Genomic DNA, 14,388 nt, shown 5'->3' with positions numbered 1-14,388 from the left:
TGCGGCCCACCTCTGCAGAACTGGGTGGTCTGGTTATCCGGCCTTATCAAAGTTTAACGCCTGTAACGAGACTCCCACACGGGGCCATTCACCGTGGGCCTCAGAGGTAAGAGGAGAGAGAAAATCCCCACACTGTTTGCTTTTGTCGCTGCAACAGGCAGCTATGACAGGAATCTGTGCAGCGAAAGCCGAGCGAAGCCACCCAGCTACGGCTCTCAGATGTTACATACTGGTTAAGATGGGCTTATCAGTGCCTTTGTTGTTGAGCCTGGTTCCCATGTCAGTGAGGGATCTTTCGGAGGGGGGAGAAAAAGCTATTACCAGAAACGGACTTACTAGCACTTGCCAAAAGACTTGAGTATTTGCAAATCAGCAAGGTCTCTTGACTGCGTACTGTTGTGTTAGTTTCACATGTGTTATGAAATAACTCAGCTCTCACCCAGCTGTGAGCTACTCATTTGCAGGTCAGTAGTACATTAAATAGTGCTGTACAGTAAGGAAGAAAAACAGAAATGGAGAGTGTCGCTGGCCAAGTGCTAGCATGGTCTTTTTGCAGCGCTCGCTGAAGCGTGTAGCGCTGGCCGCACTCACTGGAAGTAGAGGCAGCTGTGCGCTCCAGGTACGTGGCGTTTACGCTCACTCGACGCAGCTCATTGGCGTCCAGATCGCGTAAACGCTGCAGATTCAGCGCCGGCTCCAAAGCCCCTGGCAGCAGTGCAGCGCTGCAGTCTCTCCACCAGCGCCAGCTCAACATGGCTGCAAAACTCATGAGTGCTGCACCCACCCACCCCCAGCCGACCCCACCCCACCCCACACCCATGTCTGTTATCCATTTACTACAAGAGCCTTTGTCTTTGTCTTTCAGCAGAAAAAACCCAGAGCAAACCATCCGTAAATTTCCTCAAATAAACACGCATGGCATCTCCTGTAAATATTATATTGTTTGTCTACGTCCAGAAAGACAAGCAGTAATGCGTAACAAGCATGTAGCCTTAGCGTCTTCATGTGGCAAGATGCAGGGCGCTCAGCGAGGCCAATGAGTGCTGTGCTGTGGTGTGGGTATATACGCTGGCTGGAATACATTTGTGTAACGTAAACATACCAGTGGGGTCAGGGCTCGTCAACATGGATTAAGATTACCTGCAGCCAAACAGTTTGTAAGAGAAGAGGTATTAAGTGCTCAAATGTGGCTTAGGGTTTAAACAGAGAGGGAGGGCGGAGAGGAAAATAAACATTTTTTCAGTGCGATTTTTTATCAGTGCGAAAAACTTCACTGGGGGAAAAACGTTAATTTTGGGCAGGGGTGTGTTTATGTGTGTGTGTGTGTGTGTGTGGGTGTGTGTGTGTGTGTGTGTGTGTGTGTGTGTTTGTGTGTGTGTGTGTGTGAATGTGTGTGTATGTGTGTGTGTGTGTGTGTGTGTTGGAGGTGACATAAAGCTATCTTGTCCCTCTCCTTCTCCACCTCTCTCTCTCTCTCTCTCTCTCCCTCTCTCTCTCACTCTCTCTCTCTCTCTCTGTCTAACACAGGAAGATTGATATTATAAACTGCTTGATTCACGCTGGACAGCCACAGTGCTTCCTTTGACCATTGGCACGGGGAGCAAGCTTTGACCGATCTCTTCTCTGCCTGGTCGGCAAGATATTTTCCCCCTCTTTAGGGAGAGGGCCAGTGTGTGTGTGTGTGTGAGGGGGGGGAGGCGGGGGGTGGTGTTGCACTGTTTACTCAGCAAACATGTGAGGCGAGAGACAGGGTGGGTCGGGTCGGGTCGGGGGGGACCTGGGATGGGGTGTGGAGGGTTCTGGACGGAGTTCTTGCTGTGTGATCCTGGCATCCCCCTCCAGCAGGTCAAGCCTGGTCACCCCCACCTCGGTCTTATGCCCCCCACCCCCCCTTTATCTCTCTCCACTCAGGACAAGTCAAACTGCTACTCCCCCCCCCCCCCAACTATCCCCCCTAAGTGGGGGCAACCCACAGTCTAGCCTACAAGGGCACAGAGAGGGGCATTTTTAGGCAGCAAATGCCAACGGGCATCGATGAGCACATAAAACCTTCTGGTTGCTAATTTATGGTTGTTGCCAATAGCCTCTTTATTATCCCTGGAAGTTATGCCCCATTAAAACATCAGTGCTGTCATCAGGCAGAATGCCTGAAAGGTTACCAGGTTACTCTGAGGTCACCTTGACAAGTGAAGCCCAAAAAAGCTGGACCAGTTCAAGTCGAACCATCGCACCACCTGTAGCTAGAGCCCATACTGCACGTGCTGTCTCTCATGGCTGAATCATAGATACATAACCCAATGGAAAACATTCATCTACTATAGGTGTAAATATTTCTCTGGTATGTGTGTGTGCTACATTTTTAACTCAGACCTTTTGTGTGCCATGCTTCAGTAACTTCCCCTAGGTGTTTTCTTGGACTTGCTACACACCTTTACAAATCTGCATAGGTTTTTTCGTGTGGGACCTTCATCCCGCATCCCATTTCTCTGATCCATGATGGGTTAGCTGATGTCGGAACTCTCAACACAGGTGTGGTTAATGCTCTACACACCAGAAGGAACAAGGCCTTCCTTTAGAGAGAAGGTCCATCCATCTCCCCTCTCCTCTCCTCTCTTCTCCTCTCCTCTCCTCTCCTCTCCTCTCCTCTCCTCCTCTCCTCTCCTCTCACAGGTCTCCCTCAAAGCAGTGCGCACAGCTGCCCACAGCCAGGTGCCCACAGCTGGGCAAACTGTGGTATATCCCTGGCACCCTGGCCTGTGGCGCTCAAACAAAGTTGCCTTTTTTAGGAGTGCCTGTTGGAGATTTTGGTAAACACCGGGTCGAGTAAACAGCTCTGCATATGCTCAACACAAACTGTGTGGGGTGTAGTGCGTCTTGACAAACAGCATGTGTTCCTTTCTTTTTAATTAAAAGGAGGAGGTAGGCATGAAGTCAAACTTCCAGTGTTTTTGTCCAGTAAATGGATGTTTACCTGCTTTGACATTCTATGCGGCAGATGTAAACACTTTAGGCCGGGCCTTTTTTCTGGTGTGGTGAGGGTTTCAAATACATACATATAGACACACACACACACACACACACTCCCACACAAATAAACTCACAACACACACACGTACAAACAGACTCACAACCCACACACACACACACACACACACAAAGAGACTAAAATGCATGCACATACACACCTACGGATACACACACACACACACACACACACACCCCGGGTGGGCTTTCCCTCCCTTGTTTTGCATTCAGCTGAAGTGGAAGGCGCTTGGAGGGCGCAGCTAGTTCTGCCAGGCACTGGGGTGAGGGGTGCAGGGGGTAGGTAGGTAGGTTGGGGGGGCCGTCCCGCTTGACTTGACACAGAGCGGATTTTGTTCACGGGTCCCCTAATGGAATCACAGGAATATTCTGGGGGAATCCCATTACGTAGCGATTGGGAAGGGGAGGGAGGGAGGCTGTGTGGGGGCAATAATGTACTCACAGTCATCCTGGCGCTGCGGTTGGCCTCCTCGCGCTTTGCCAGCGCCTTCAGGAAGTTATCTTTGAGCTCCTTTCCTGTGCTCGCCAACGTCCTGGAAAAGACAACATTCAAATGGTTTGAAATGTGTCCTTTTTTTGCTCAAGGAAATAGAGATGGAGGGCATGAGGGTGGCGAGTGGGCGGTGTGTGTGTGTGTGTGTGTGGGGGGGGGGGGTTGAGCTTTGAAAGTGTTAAAGGTTCTTTATGGAAGGTTTTTCATTTTTTTTTTTTTAAACATAAGCTCACATAGATGTGCAGTGTTTTCGCATGTGAATCGGTTAGCGGTGCCATTGGCGCGACTCAGCAGTCTCGCGTCCGCGCCACTCGATACTTCCCCATTCCTTTTGGTCCTGTCTCCACACGCACCGTCAGGTCACACTGTAGCGCTCAGCTGGAGCAATGCCATTGAGATAGAACTGAACACTGGAGACAGCATTCCACTCCACACTAAGGCCACGGCGCAGACACTATGAAACCATGTCTCCTTCAAAACGCTGTTCATCCAGTGTGTATTTCTTCAGAGCTTCAGATTCTTTTTTTTTTTTTTGCAATGTAAGTTTCGATCTGCTTTCCAACACAAATGTTTCAAATATAATATCCCACAGTGTTTCGGAACACAAACTGCATCGTCATCCTGTTTTGACATGAAAGTCTAACCCTGAGGAGGAAGGCCTTCAGTTGACTCGGATCTTTAGGAACAGCCTCACAAAATAACGTCATGTACAGACTGACACACACAGACAGCAGAGTAAAAACCATCTGAAACGATCTGTAGAAAAACAGAGCAAACTTTAAGGTTTAGTATTGAGCACGTGTGAGAGTACAGTAATGGAGGTCTGTCTAGTTGTGCACTATGGTCTTACCAGCAAAAAGCCCTGTGTAACTGGATCTTAAACAAAGCTAAAATACGATGCTTTAACTAAAAAGTATTTTTATGACCATGTTTTCAATAGTTTATAGTTTATGAAACCTTTCCCCGATGAACATACCCATAAATGAGGCAAAATAAACCAGGCATGACAGAAACATTTCTCTCCCTCATTAATTGGTTGCGTTGGGAGATGCACACCCTATCGGACCTCTGTCCCATCAGAGTTCACTGATTTTATTTTCACATCATGACTAACTTTTTTTTCTTTGTGCTTGGGCTGGCACGTTTCCATGGAAACATAGTTCTGGCGCTATCCGAAGCCTCTGCACCTGACAAAACATTGGCACTCATCTCCCCCCGAAACCCTGTTAGCGGAGAAGCACTAGCGGTGGCGGCAGCGGCCCTTGTCAGGCCTCCAACGTTCACTCTGCTCAGCGTTCACGAGGTCTGCAATGTGTTTACCGAAGCGAGCCCCCCCCTTGCCAGTAAACAGGTAATTGAGAACTTCTCTGCTCCAGTTTAAAGAGGGGTTACCCACAACCCTGACCTCGGGCAAGCAGTGCAGCACAGTGAGGAAAGAGAAGGGAGTTTACTTAATGCTTCTCTTCTTCAGATGACATAACTCGGGGGAAAAGATATTTTTAATAAGACCTGAGGTAAAAAAAGGAGTTAATGGCTGGGTGTGGTGGGTTTCCAAAAATCTCCACGTCACCCCAGCGTGATATAATGGCAGCCGAGTCGAAAGCACATAGCTCACGGATATTCAAGGTAATCTTAAGCCAAGCACCTCAGGCTCTGATGACCACTGAGGCACAAATACAATGAGTAACGTCTACTCATCGCTTACCACCCACTCACACACACACGCATAAAATATCAGCGGACACATACCGTGCCTCCATAAATTAGAAACACTATAAGGGAGAAATGCTAATGTTTTTGTTTCACTTAATGCAGTGTCCCTGGAAACTGTGAGGGGAAATGAGAGACCCGCACGTTAAAGAACCACAACTGCTGTGTCAGACCTTTTTTAACAGTGACACATTTCCTTCAGTCCAGAAGAACAGTACCAGACAGATGCACAAAGTATATATACATAGCTACTATATTGTTATATACTGTATTGTTATAGCATCTTTAGCACAGCACTGACTCTTTATGTAAAGTGATTCAAGGGAACAGTTTTCAAACACTTCTATTTATTCACTTAGCAGATGCTTCCACCCAAATATATGTATTACAGGTAAGTACAGGTGCATGCTCTCTATCAGCATGTTCAATGCATGGGAATTGGACCTTTGACCATAATTTGCGCCACTGAACAGCCTCAACAGTGGATGATAAGGAGACGAAGAACATTGCTGTGCGGTGGTAGCAGAGCCCCTTTGTACCTCATAGGCAACAGGAGCGGCCTTAGACATATATCCTAATCCTGCAGCTGAACTACTCCTGGCCCTTTCCTTAGCTCGTGGAGAGGCAGGGGCAGGGAATGAGGAGCAGCGGGCTCCCCAGGGGGCTGCATCTGTCTCGCTCAGGGTTTTATTCCTTCTCTCCATGGGACACCAAACACCTTGCTCCTCACTTCAATTCGTTCCTCACGCAGCTCATCTCATCACTGCTACTCTGGGATAGATGTCTGCACAGTGGTTAGTCAAATCCTGCCATGTGAAGGGGTTGAACCGCTGTCCATCATAATTGCCCAAAATGCCTTCTCATTAGCCAAAGCAGGCCTGTGTATCCTGTGGACCATCCTCGCTTCTACAGGCGTTTTGTGGGAAAGCTCATCCACTCTTTCAGAAAAGACTTAACAGAGCATGATGCACTTACTCTGGACAATGATTTGATTGTGTGAGTGTGTATGTATGTATGTGTTCCAGGGTTCTAATGTGTGTGTGTGTGTTTGTGTGTTGGAGGGTGTCTCCCTGAGTAAACAGAACATACACATGCATTTTATCCATGACGACTCCTTGGCCCGCTTCAGCTTGTTCTGAGGAGTGCCACACATGCTGAGGACTGCCAAAACCAGAGTTCTCCTGGTTCTGCAAACCTCCTGCAGCACGCTCACTGGATATGAGGTTCTGCAGGCGTTTGTCAAGGTTTCAGTCAGGACTCTATTTTAACCCCCCCGCTGGCCATTTTGTCGTTACTGTCTTGTACTTTGTTCTCCATGTGCTCTGTGTTTTCAGTTCTGCCATGTGTTTCTGTTTACATTGTGACATGTGCTTCTGTTCCATGTGTTCTTGTCTCCGCCCCTCACCTGTCACATGCCACTTCCTGTCATTGTTAGTTTCCCTCGATTTAATGTGTGCTCACCTGTTTCCCATTGTGTTTCTCGTCGTGTGTAATTGGTCTGTGTACTGGGTTCTCTGTCAGTTCGTCCCTCACTGTGTGCTGATCATATTCGTTTTGTGATTCCCTAGAGACCCTTATTGCGTGCTCGTTTTTGTTTCGTTTTTTTGTCCCTGCCCCCCCCTGTTCTGAATTCTGTTTTGGTCTGTGCTCTGTCTTGATTTTGTTCCTGTTTTCATTTTGTAAGTAAAGCTGATTTTGTTCTGCTAGTCCTACCTATCGTGTCGTGCTCTTGGGCCCTCTCCCGCGAAAACCTGACGGGGTGTGTGTGCCACATCTCAGAGCAGTCAAGCATGTGCCACAGCTTTCAGGATGTGAGACAAGAACAGTCAGTGAGAGCAGAGCTTAACGAAGAGATACCTGACGGTGTAATAAGGCATGACCGTGTTTTATGACCGTAGTCGTATTAATTATAAAATGTTGAGAATGCATCACTTTATACATCCCACTGGGTTCTTGGGTTTTCAGTGACTGGGAGCGTGGCATGATGGCTTTGGCTGACATTACATCCAAGTTGCGTGATTTAGGGATGCACTGCTTCGAATCAATGTCGAGGTGAGGAAATGAGGCAGGCTCTCTCCTGACAATTACCATCACTGGGGCTGGCCAGAGGGGAAAATCACTTTGCGTGCAAAGATTAGCCGGACAGAGAGCCGGCGCTTTGCTCTGACATACTTCGAAACTAAGTCTTGTGTCAACACAGCCAAGTGTCGAGTTTTCGAAAACGATTATCTCGGTAGCTTGCCATGCTTTCGCGATAGCGTCACCCGCGTCTATTTAAAGAAAGCCTTCCCTGGAGTGCACCGAAGGGGGGCGGCTGCAGAGACACGTGGGTGGGGTTCAGGTGTCCATTCCTCCGAGGACAGCGGGCAATATTATTAACTGAAAATATGTTAACATGTCGTCATGGATGAGCCAACTGTGACAGAGCTGGTGCAGTCGAGGATGGATTGCATTGAGGTTACATCAGTGCCTGCCCCCATGCCTGTCCTCCCCTCCTCCTCTTCTCTGGTATGTTCTCTCCGTTTGAGGGTCCAGGAGCGCTCAACCTAGGTGGTCAGCGCCTGCGGGTCGGAGCACAGATGTGAGGTGGCGTAATGAGGGCGGGGTGCAGGGGTGCGCAGAGGGAGCCTCGGGCCGTCTGCCGGGCCAGAGAAGTTCATTGTTCACGGCAGACTAATGTCCTCGGCACATCCGAGGCTTTAGGTGCAGCGCTGCTCCTGGGAAACTCCAGCCAGAGTGGCCATACAGGGGCAGGCTGTGCTGAAACACAACACCAAAGCTGAACAGAGAGTTTGGAGAGGTGTTGGAGAGACTTAAGATAATTGTACTGGATGAAAATGTACCACTATAGATACTGGAAGTGAAGGGTGGTGATTCTAACTACTTACTAATCGAGGGTGAGGTCATGCTGGGAAATATCAGACTGAGGCTGTAACGTATCGACCGAGCGATAGCGAGGTTGATACGGCAAAGCCTCAGTCTGATATTTCCCTGCATGACCGAACGGTCAAGGTTAGTAAGTTGTTTATTATATGGCATTTTTAGCTCCTTTCATTTTGTAAATGAAAAGAAATGGTAATTGTAAATAGAAAACATGTCGTTTAGTTCAGCTCTCAAGTCTGCTCACGACGCAGTTTGTTTCAGGCGTTGCCTAGCAACCAACTACTTGCTAACTTCAAGTTACAATGATAAATAGAAAACGGTTCAGCTAAAATGGCTTTTTAAGAAAAAGAGTCTAGAGGAAGAATGTTGCGCATAACCCCTATTTACAGTAAAGTAACAACACAAGTGATTCAAACTAGTCTAGTCTTCATCATCACTTTCAATAACACATTTTCGCTGCTTCTGAATTTCCTCATGGCTTTTGATGTCTTTTTTTTTTTTTTTTCCTTTGGCACATTTTCGCTGCTTCTGAATTTCCTTTGGCTTTTTTTTTTCTTGATGTCTATCAATATCGCTAATTTTTAAGATGACGTCAGAGGAGGGCAAAAATAATACGTATCAGACCGGCGAGGAGGTCAATACGCGGCTGGCATGACTACCCATTAGCCAATCAGAATGCTCGTACTGTCGTTGCCATATAATAAAGCTTGTTAATGTCAGAGTATCCAATAACTCAAATGAGGTCGCCTGTCCATATCAGCTACTCATGGAGACCAAACACAGTGTGAGCCAACGTAGTGATATCCTGGGTTTATTTTTGTCACATCACTCTTGTGTTGCTCAAAAGAAATTAATTATATGGCAAATCAAGCCATACAAACAAAATATGCCATCTGCATAGATATCTGGATAGATATCCATTCCATTGGAATGGAAGTGCCAATAAATAAGCACACAATATGAATTGCTACTTATGAATGTTAATGTTATCAAAGCCCAGTTTACAAAATGTTTAGACATAAAGGCTCAGTTGTTTACAACACAATAGAACTGATGAAGTAATAAAGTATGCTGTTGGCAGTATGTACTTCTAAATCTGAATGGTGGCCATTCACAATGTGAAGATGACTGTAAATGACAGCTACACATGATGTGGAGTGCAATAAATAGGACAAATAAAAAGTCTTGCACAGGTTCATTAAGTCAAATGTAAAACGAAATGTTAATAGTGACTTGCACAGGTACTTTATTAGCTTGCTGGTGAAGGCTAGGCTAGACATGATGAGGGCATTTTCCTCCACGCTGTAATATTATAGTAAGAGGCTTGCGCTTCACACACTGAGCCCCTGAGCTGTGGGCATTTAAGAGGGCCTTAAAGGCAGGCTGCCCGCCAGACGTGTTGCTGTTTAAAAGCCGCAGATGGGCCACCGTAAGTCTAATTTCCTGCGTGCGCCGCAGAGCAGCTCCAGGAGATGCCGAGCAGCTCCGGGAGACGCAGAGCAGCTCCGGGAGACGCCACGCAGGCACTGCGGGCTGGGCTGGTATCGCAGTTACGAGGGGGGAAAGATACAATCTTACATCTGCGTAATGTTTAGATTGCAACGCCAGTGTCTAACAGATGGACTTTAATGACTTTTTTTTTTTATATGTTCAGCAAATTGGAAAGCACACATTTGCACAATTGCCAGATGCCACGAAGGCACGAGGAGGAGAGAAAGAGAGTCAGAGAGAGTGAGCGAGAGAGAAAGGAGCTTCTGAGAAATTGCATTTCATGTTGGACAAAATTGATTGCCCTGTTCCACGTAACTAGAATATCTCTGCAGCTTGTTATTCTCCACTTATATTATTTGTGCCATGTGTGGTCAAAGTGTTGAAAAAGACAGATGGTTGGATTACAATGTTTTGGCACGCTACTTCCAAATACGTCCACTCCGGGCGAAGATAAAAAATTAAAAGATAAGCACAGTGACCCCACATGAAATAAGCAGTGCTGAGCGTCTGTACTTTTTAGCCCTGTGAGTGATCTTATACCCCCACAGAGAGGAACCTCAACTGGTCATGACAGACACAAAAGGCCCAGCCATTTAGCCGCCATTTGCAGGCGTTTGTGACACAAGACATGCCTGTGAAGTAAGGGACCATTAAACCACATGATGCAGAGGCTGAGCTTCCCGCCATTGAGTATGGTACATAGGATCTGTGTCTGTGTGTGTGTGTGTGTGTGTGTGTGTGTGTGTGTGTGTGTGTGTGCGTGTGTGTGTGTGTGTAAGGGTGCTTGTCAAGGGCAAACAGACCTGTATTTGCTTGGTGTCGAGTTGAGAGTTTTACTGACCACACGGCTGAGGTTCATTTCAAATGCAAGGCAAGCCCATTTTGAGGCTGTTTATTATTTGCTGATTTTATTAGATGCAAAGGTATGTGTTTACTATCGGTTTGGCTTTCTCAAACGTGAAAGCTGAACACCAGCTCAGCATGTTGACCCAGGCTATCTGTAACTGAGCATGATTCAATTACATCATGCTAAAAATGACTTGTTGAAATTGTAGTCAATCAATGCAGATTAACAGCAGGAGTGCACGGAGTTGAGTCATCTTGATGGTATGATTTAACAGACCAGAAAAGCATCATGTCCCTAATGTATCTGATTAGATTAGAAGGTAATCTAACAAAAAAATGTATTTGAAGGGAGAAAAACGTGAGCCAGGGGTGCATCACAATTTCAAATATGGTGAAGCTCACGATCCCAAGCAAAGTTGTAGAAATATACAACTTTATATATTGAAAAGGAAGCACAAGTTGTGTGTGTGTGTGTGTGTGTGTCTGCACGTAGTATGTACATATGTTTATACTCATTCATAAGTGTGTTGGGGAGCACATGTGTTGGTCAACGTACAGCAAATTTATGACCACAATAGAGAGGCATCATTTGGAGTAGCCGAGAGACCACAGAAGTCCTTAATCACTCTGAAGGATAATAAAAGACATGTTTTCTTTTTTCTTTCCTTTTTTTCTTCTTCCTTTCAAAATGGGTATCAGATGTCGTCTGATCTACAATCATCTGCCCATGGCTGAGTCAATGACAGGAGGAGCTCCTAAAGACGAAACAGTCACGCTAAATACTGGCTAGCGTACTATCGGGAGCACATCCGAAAACACTCGCCACTGGACGCCCGACAAAAAGACACGACTTCACGACATCAACAAGACATCCAGTCACGGCTTCCCATTGCTTCTCGCTTCCCGGAGAGAAGCTGGCGGACGGGCTGCGTTGCGATCATTCCATTCGGCAAGAACGCGCACGATACTCTCTCTCTCATAACACCAGTTCACATGGGTATCCGGAATGCGACCCCTGTCAGGAAATATAACAGCAATGTCAACCCTCCTCTGGCTCAGGGGCTGGGACTCGCCAGATGTTCGTGGGCTCCTGAAGCCGGTATGCATGGAACATTTGTTTTCGCACACGGCCTTGAGCTGTCTGCAGTGCACCCCCCCACCCCACCCCAAATCCCCCATCCTCTTTTATTTTTTACATATTTAACAGAAATAAGGAAAGTGCCAGAGTTCTAACAGCCAATGCAGCATCTTTTCCACAGTTTCTACTTCCAGCGTTTCTTTATAAAGCACCTCACCATATTAGCGACTTCCCCTGAAGGAAAGGCGTGCTAGGTGTGTGGTATGGAGTTTTCTGAACGTACATAAGCTACATTCTAATTGTTGGTTACAGCTGCCAAAGCCAATGCTAGCTTTGATTACAGTGAGTATTGTATTATTTTTACACGCCAACATAAACGTGTATAATGACATCAAGCAAAACCATTCGAGAACCTAATCTCAGGAAAATAGCAGTGCCTAATTACTGAGGTGGATGGAGGAAATGGCAGCCGATCAAATTAAATTAGCGAGAAATAAGCTCCACATCTGTGTTTCCTGGAAATTGATTAAGCCTCGTTCAGGCCTAAGCGTAACCCTGAATGGCGATTATCATTCTTAGACACAATTTAGCCCTGTCCAGTCCAGGACGTCATTGGGAATCCATAAGGCCTGAACAGATAGAAATTGTCACCACTGTCAAAAAGGATTCCAAAACTGTTGGGGAAGATCAAACTATATCCAGCAAAGCACCATAATCATGGCCTCGTTTTGTTGCTTAAAGCTGAAATGATGGCACATATGGCCATGATTTTTCAGCGTAACTTTAAAGCACTTTCTCTAAATAGATGACACAAACTTGTACCAGTTGTTGTGAGAGGTTACTCCTCACCACCAGGCACAGGATCTTAGCAGAATTGGAGCCAGCCTGTGATTCAAGCCATGATATCATGTCAGACCCCAAATGATCTCACTGGCACCATCGCTCTGGCTGTGGTCTAACGTGGCTACTGTTTCCTCAGGGGGAAAAAGGGAGAGAAGGACATGGAAAATGTTGAGGCCACAGTCCTTTCCTGTGACATCACATCTCTGGGGCTACAAAGGTGAGGTCATTTGGTCAACCTTTCACTCTCAAAGGCACATGACATGTCACACACCCCCCCCCCCCCCCACCACTTTTCCCCTTCTTGTCCTTTCTGGACTTTTACTGTTCCTATGCTATGAGATGCATACTTAAGGATCCCTTGGTGATGACGATGTCCGGAACCTCATCACAGCCACTGAAGAATACAAACCAGGTTATGCCTTCTCACATTGCAGGCTACAGTGTCCTTGATGGAGAGAAAAGTCCTTTAGGTGCAGAACACTGGAGGTGACAGCTGAAATCACACAGGGAGGAAGAGAGAGAAATACATTGTGTGTGAGTGAGACAGAGACAGGGAGAGAGAGAGATAGAAAAGAAAAGAGTGAGCGAAAGAGAGACAGAGGGCGCTTTTCCACTGGAGGACCTTGTGGTCTCAAACTCATTTTAGGGGGGCCGGCACCTTTAGGCACTTTTCCACTGCAGGAACCGCCCCCGTAGGATCTTTTTCAGGGCCAATTTCGAGCCAATACTCCAGGATAGGAACTTCTGAACGGCCCTTAAACTGCTGGATGGCACTTGCAATAATGTTTTAAACTTATTGGTTAAAGGTAAGTGAAAGACAACAAGCGCCATTTTTAAAATACTTTTTTTTTCAGACCACGTTGAATACAGCAATTTTACAGAGTTAGCATGTTGAGGTTATTGTCACTGACTGAATATGTAAACAAAACATCAGCTTATATATAGGCTTTAATCAATCAACAATGGCCCTAGTATCTTCATTTATCAAGTAATTACAGCTGCCATGAAACCATTTAATCGGCATAGCAGCTTTATAGTAAAATCCACCTGTTGACTCGACCTTGGGGTACTCTGGGGTACCAGGGTACTAACGTTAATCTAGAAATTCTCCGGTTTAGCAGTCTCATGTTGGTGCTGCCACTGGAAAAATATATTGCTATTTTGTAGTGCTGAGAATCGAAGGGAATCGTCAAGATCAAAGAGCAAAGGCTACCGTCTAATCCAGTAGTTCCTGCACCACAATGGAAACAGAAAGGCGGAAAGGGTTGATTATGGGGCTGTTCCTACAAACGTTTGCGTCACCTGGGAAGTGCCCCGAGTTCCTGCAGTAGAAAAGTGCCTAGAGTCTAGAGAACTGCTGCCCTGTTTCTCCAACTGGGGAATATATATACCGGGACAGACAGAGAAAGAAGCAGATGTGGAGAGAGAGAACAAGAAAGGAAGAGAGTGAGAGACAGAAAAGGAGAAGAAAGGAGGAAACAAAAGGTTCCTTTGCCCTCTTCTAGCTCCTCATGCAAACAGAGCAGACAGGGCTCACCTCCCTCCAGTATAATGGCCCATTGACTCCCAGCTTCGGCCCATAGAGAGAGCAGTCCTGTCTCTGCCAGGGAAGCCAGGACACCGAGGCTTCCATCTCCCGCTCACCGCACTTAAATTAACATAATAGAGAACAGGAGCTCCTCTTTTTCTTGCCCTCCCCCTCTCCTTCTCCCTTCCCCCTCTCCCTCCTCCTCTCCTTCTCCCTCCTCCCCTCCTGTCTTCGTTGTTCTTTCTTTTCTTAGTGTGTTCAAATATACCCGAATGTCGATGGTGGAATGTAAATTATACTGCTCTCTCGCTTGAGCCCACAATGGAAGTCTTAGAGCAACTTTTAGCCAGGCTAAAACTGCAGGGCCAGCACATATTTGTCGGGCTGGGAGTTCTCTCTCTCTCTCACTCTCTCGCTCTCTCTCTCTCTCTCTCTCTCGCTCTCTCCCTCGCTCTATACCCCCCCCCACCCTCC

The 14,388-nt window shown here is 46.7% G+C and overlaps 1 protein-coding gene across 1 annotated transcript in view; it reads right to left on the bottom strand.

The window, feature by feature from the left end:
* Positions 1-14,388, bottom strand: part of cfap299 (cilia and flagella associated protein 299) — an 84,632-nt gene that overhangs the window by 56,466 nt on the left and 13,778 nt on the right. The window contains exon 3 of the mRNA XM_012835119.2: positions 3,485-3,575. Coding sequence (XP_012690573.1) covers positions 3,485-3,575 — 91 coding nt within the window. The remainder of the gene's footprint in view (positions 1-3,484; positions 3,576-14,388) is intronic.

This window comes from Clupea harengus, chromosome 7 (genome assembly GCF_900700415.2).
Source record: "Clupea harengus chromosome 7, Ch_v2.0.2, whole genome shotgun sequence".
Classification (NCBI taxonomy): Eukaryota; Metazoa; Chordata; class Actinopteri; order Clupeiformes; family Clupeidae; genus Clupea; species Clupea harengus.
Note: the sequence above shows the minus strand (reverse complement) of the source record. Positions and strands in the feature narration are given on the sequence as shown.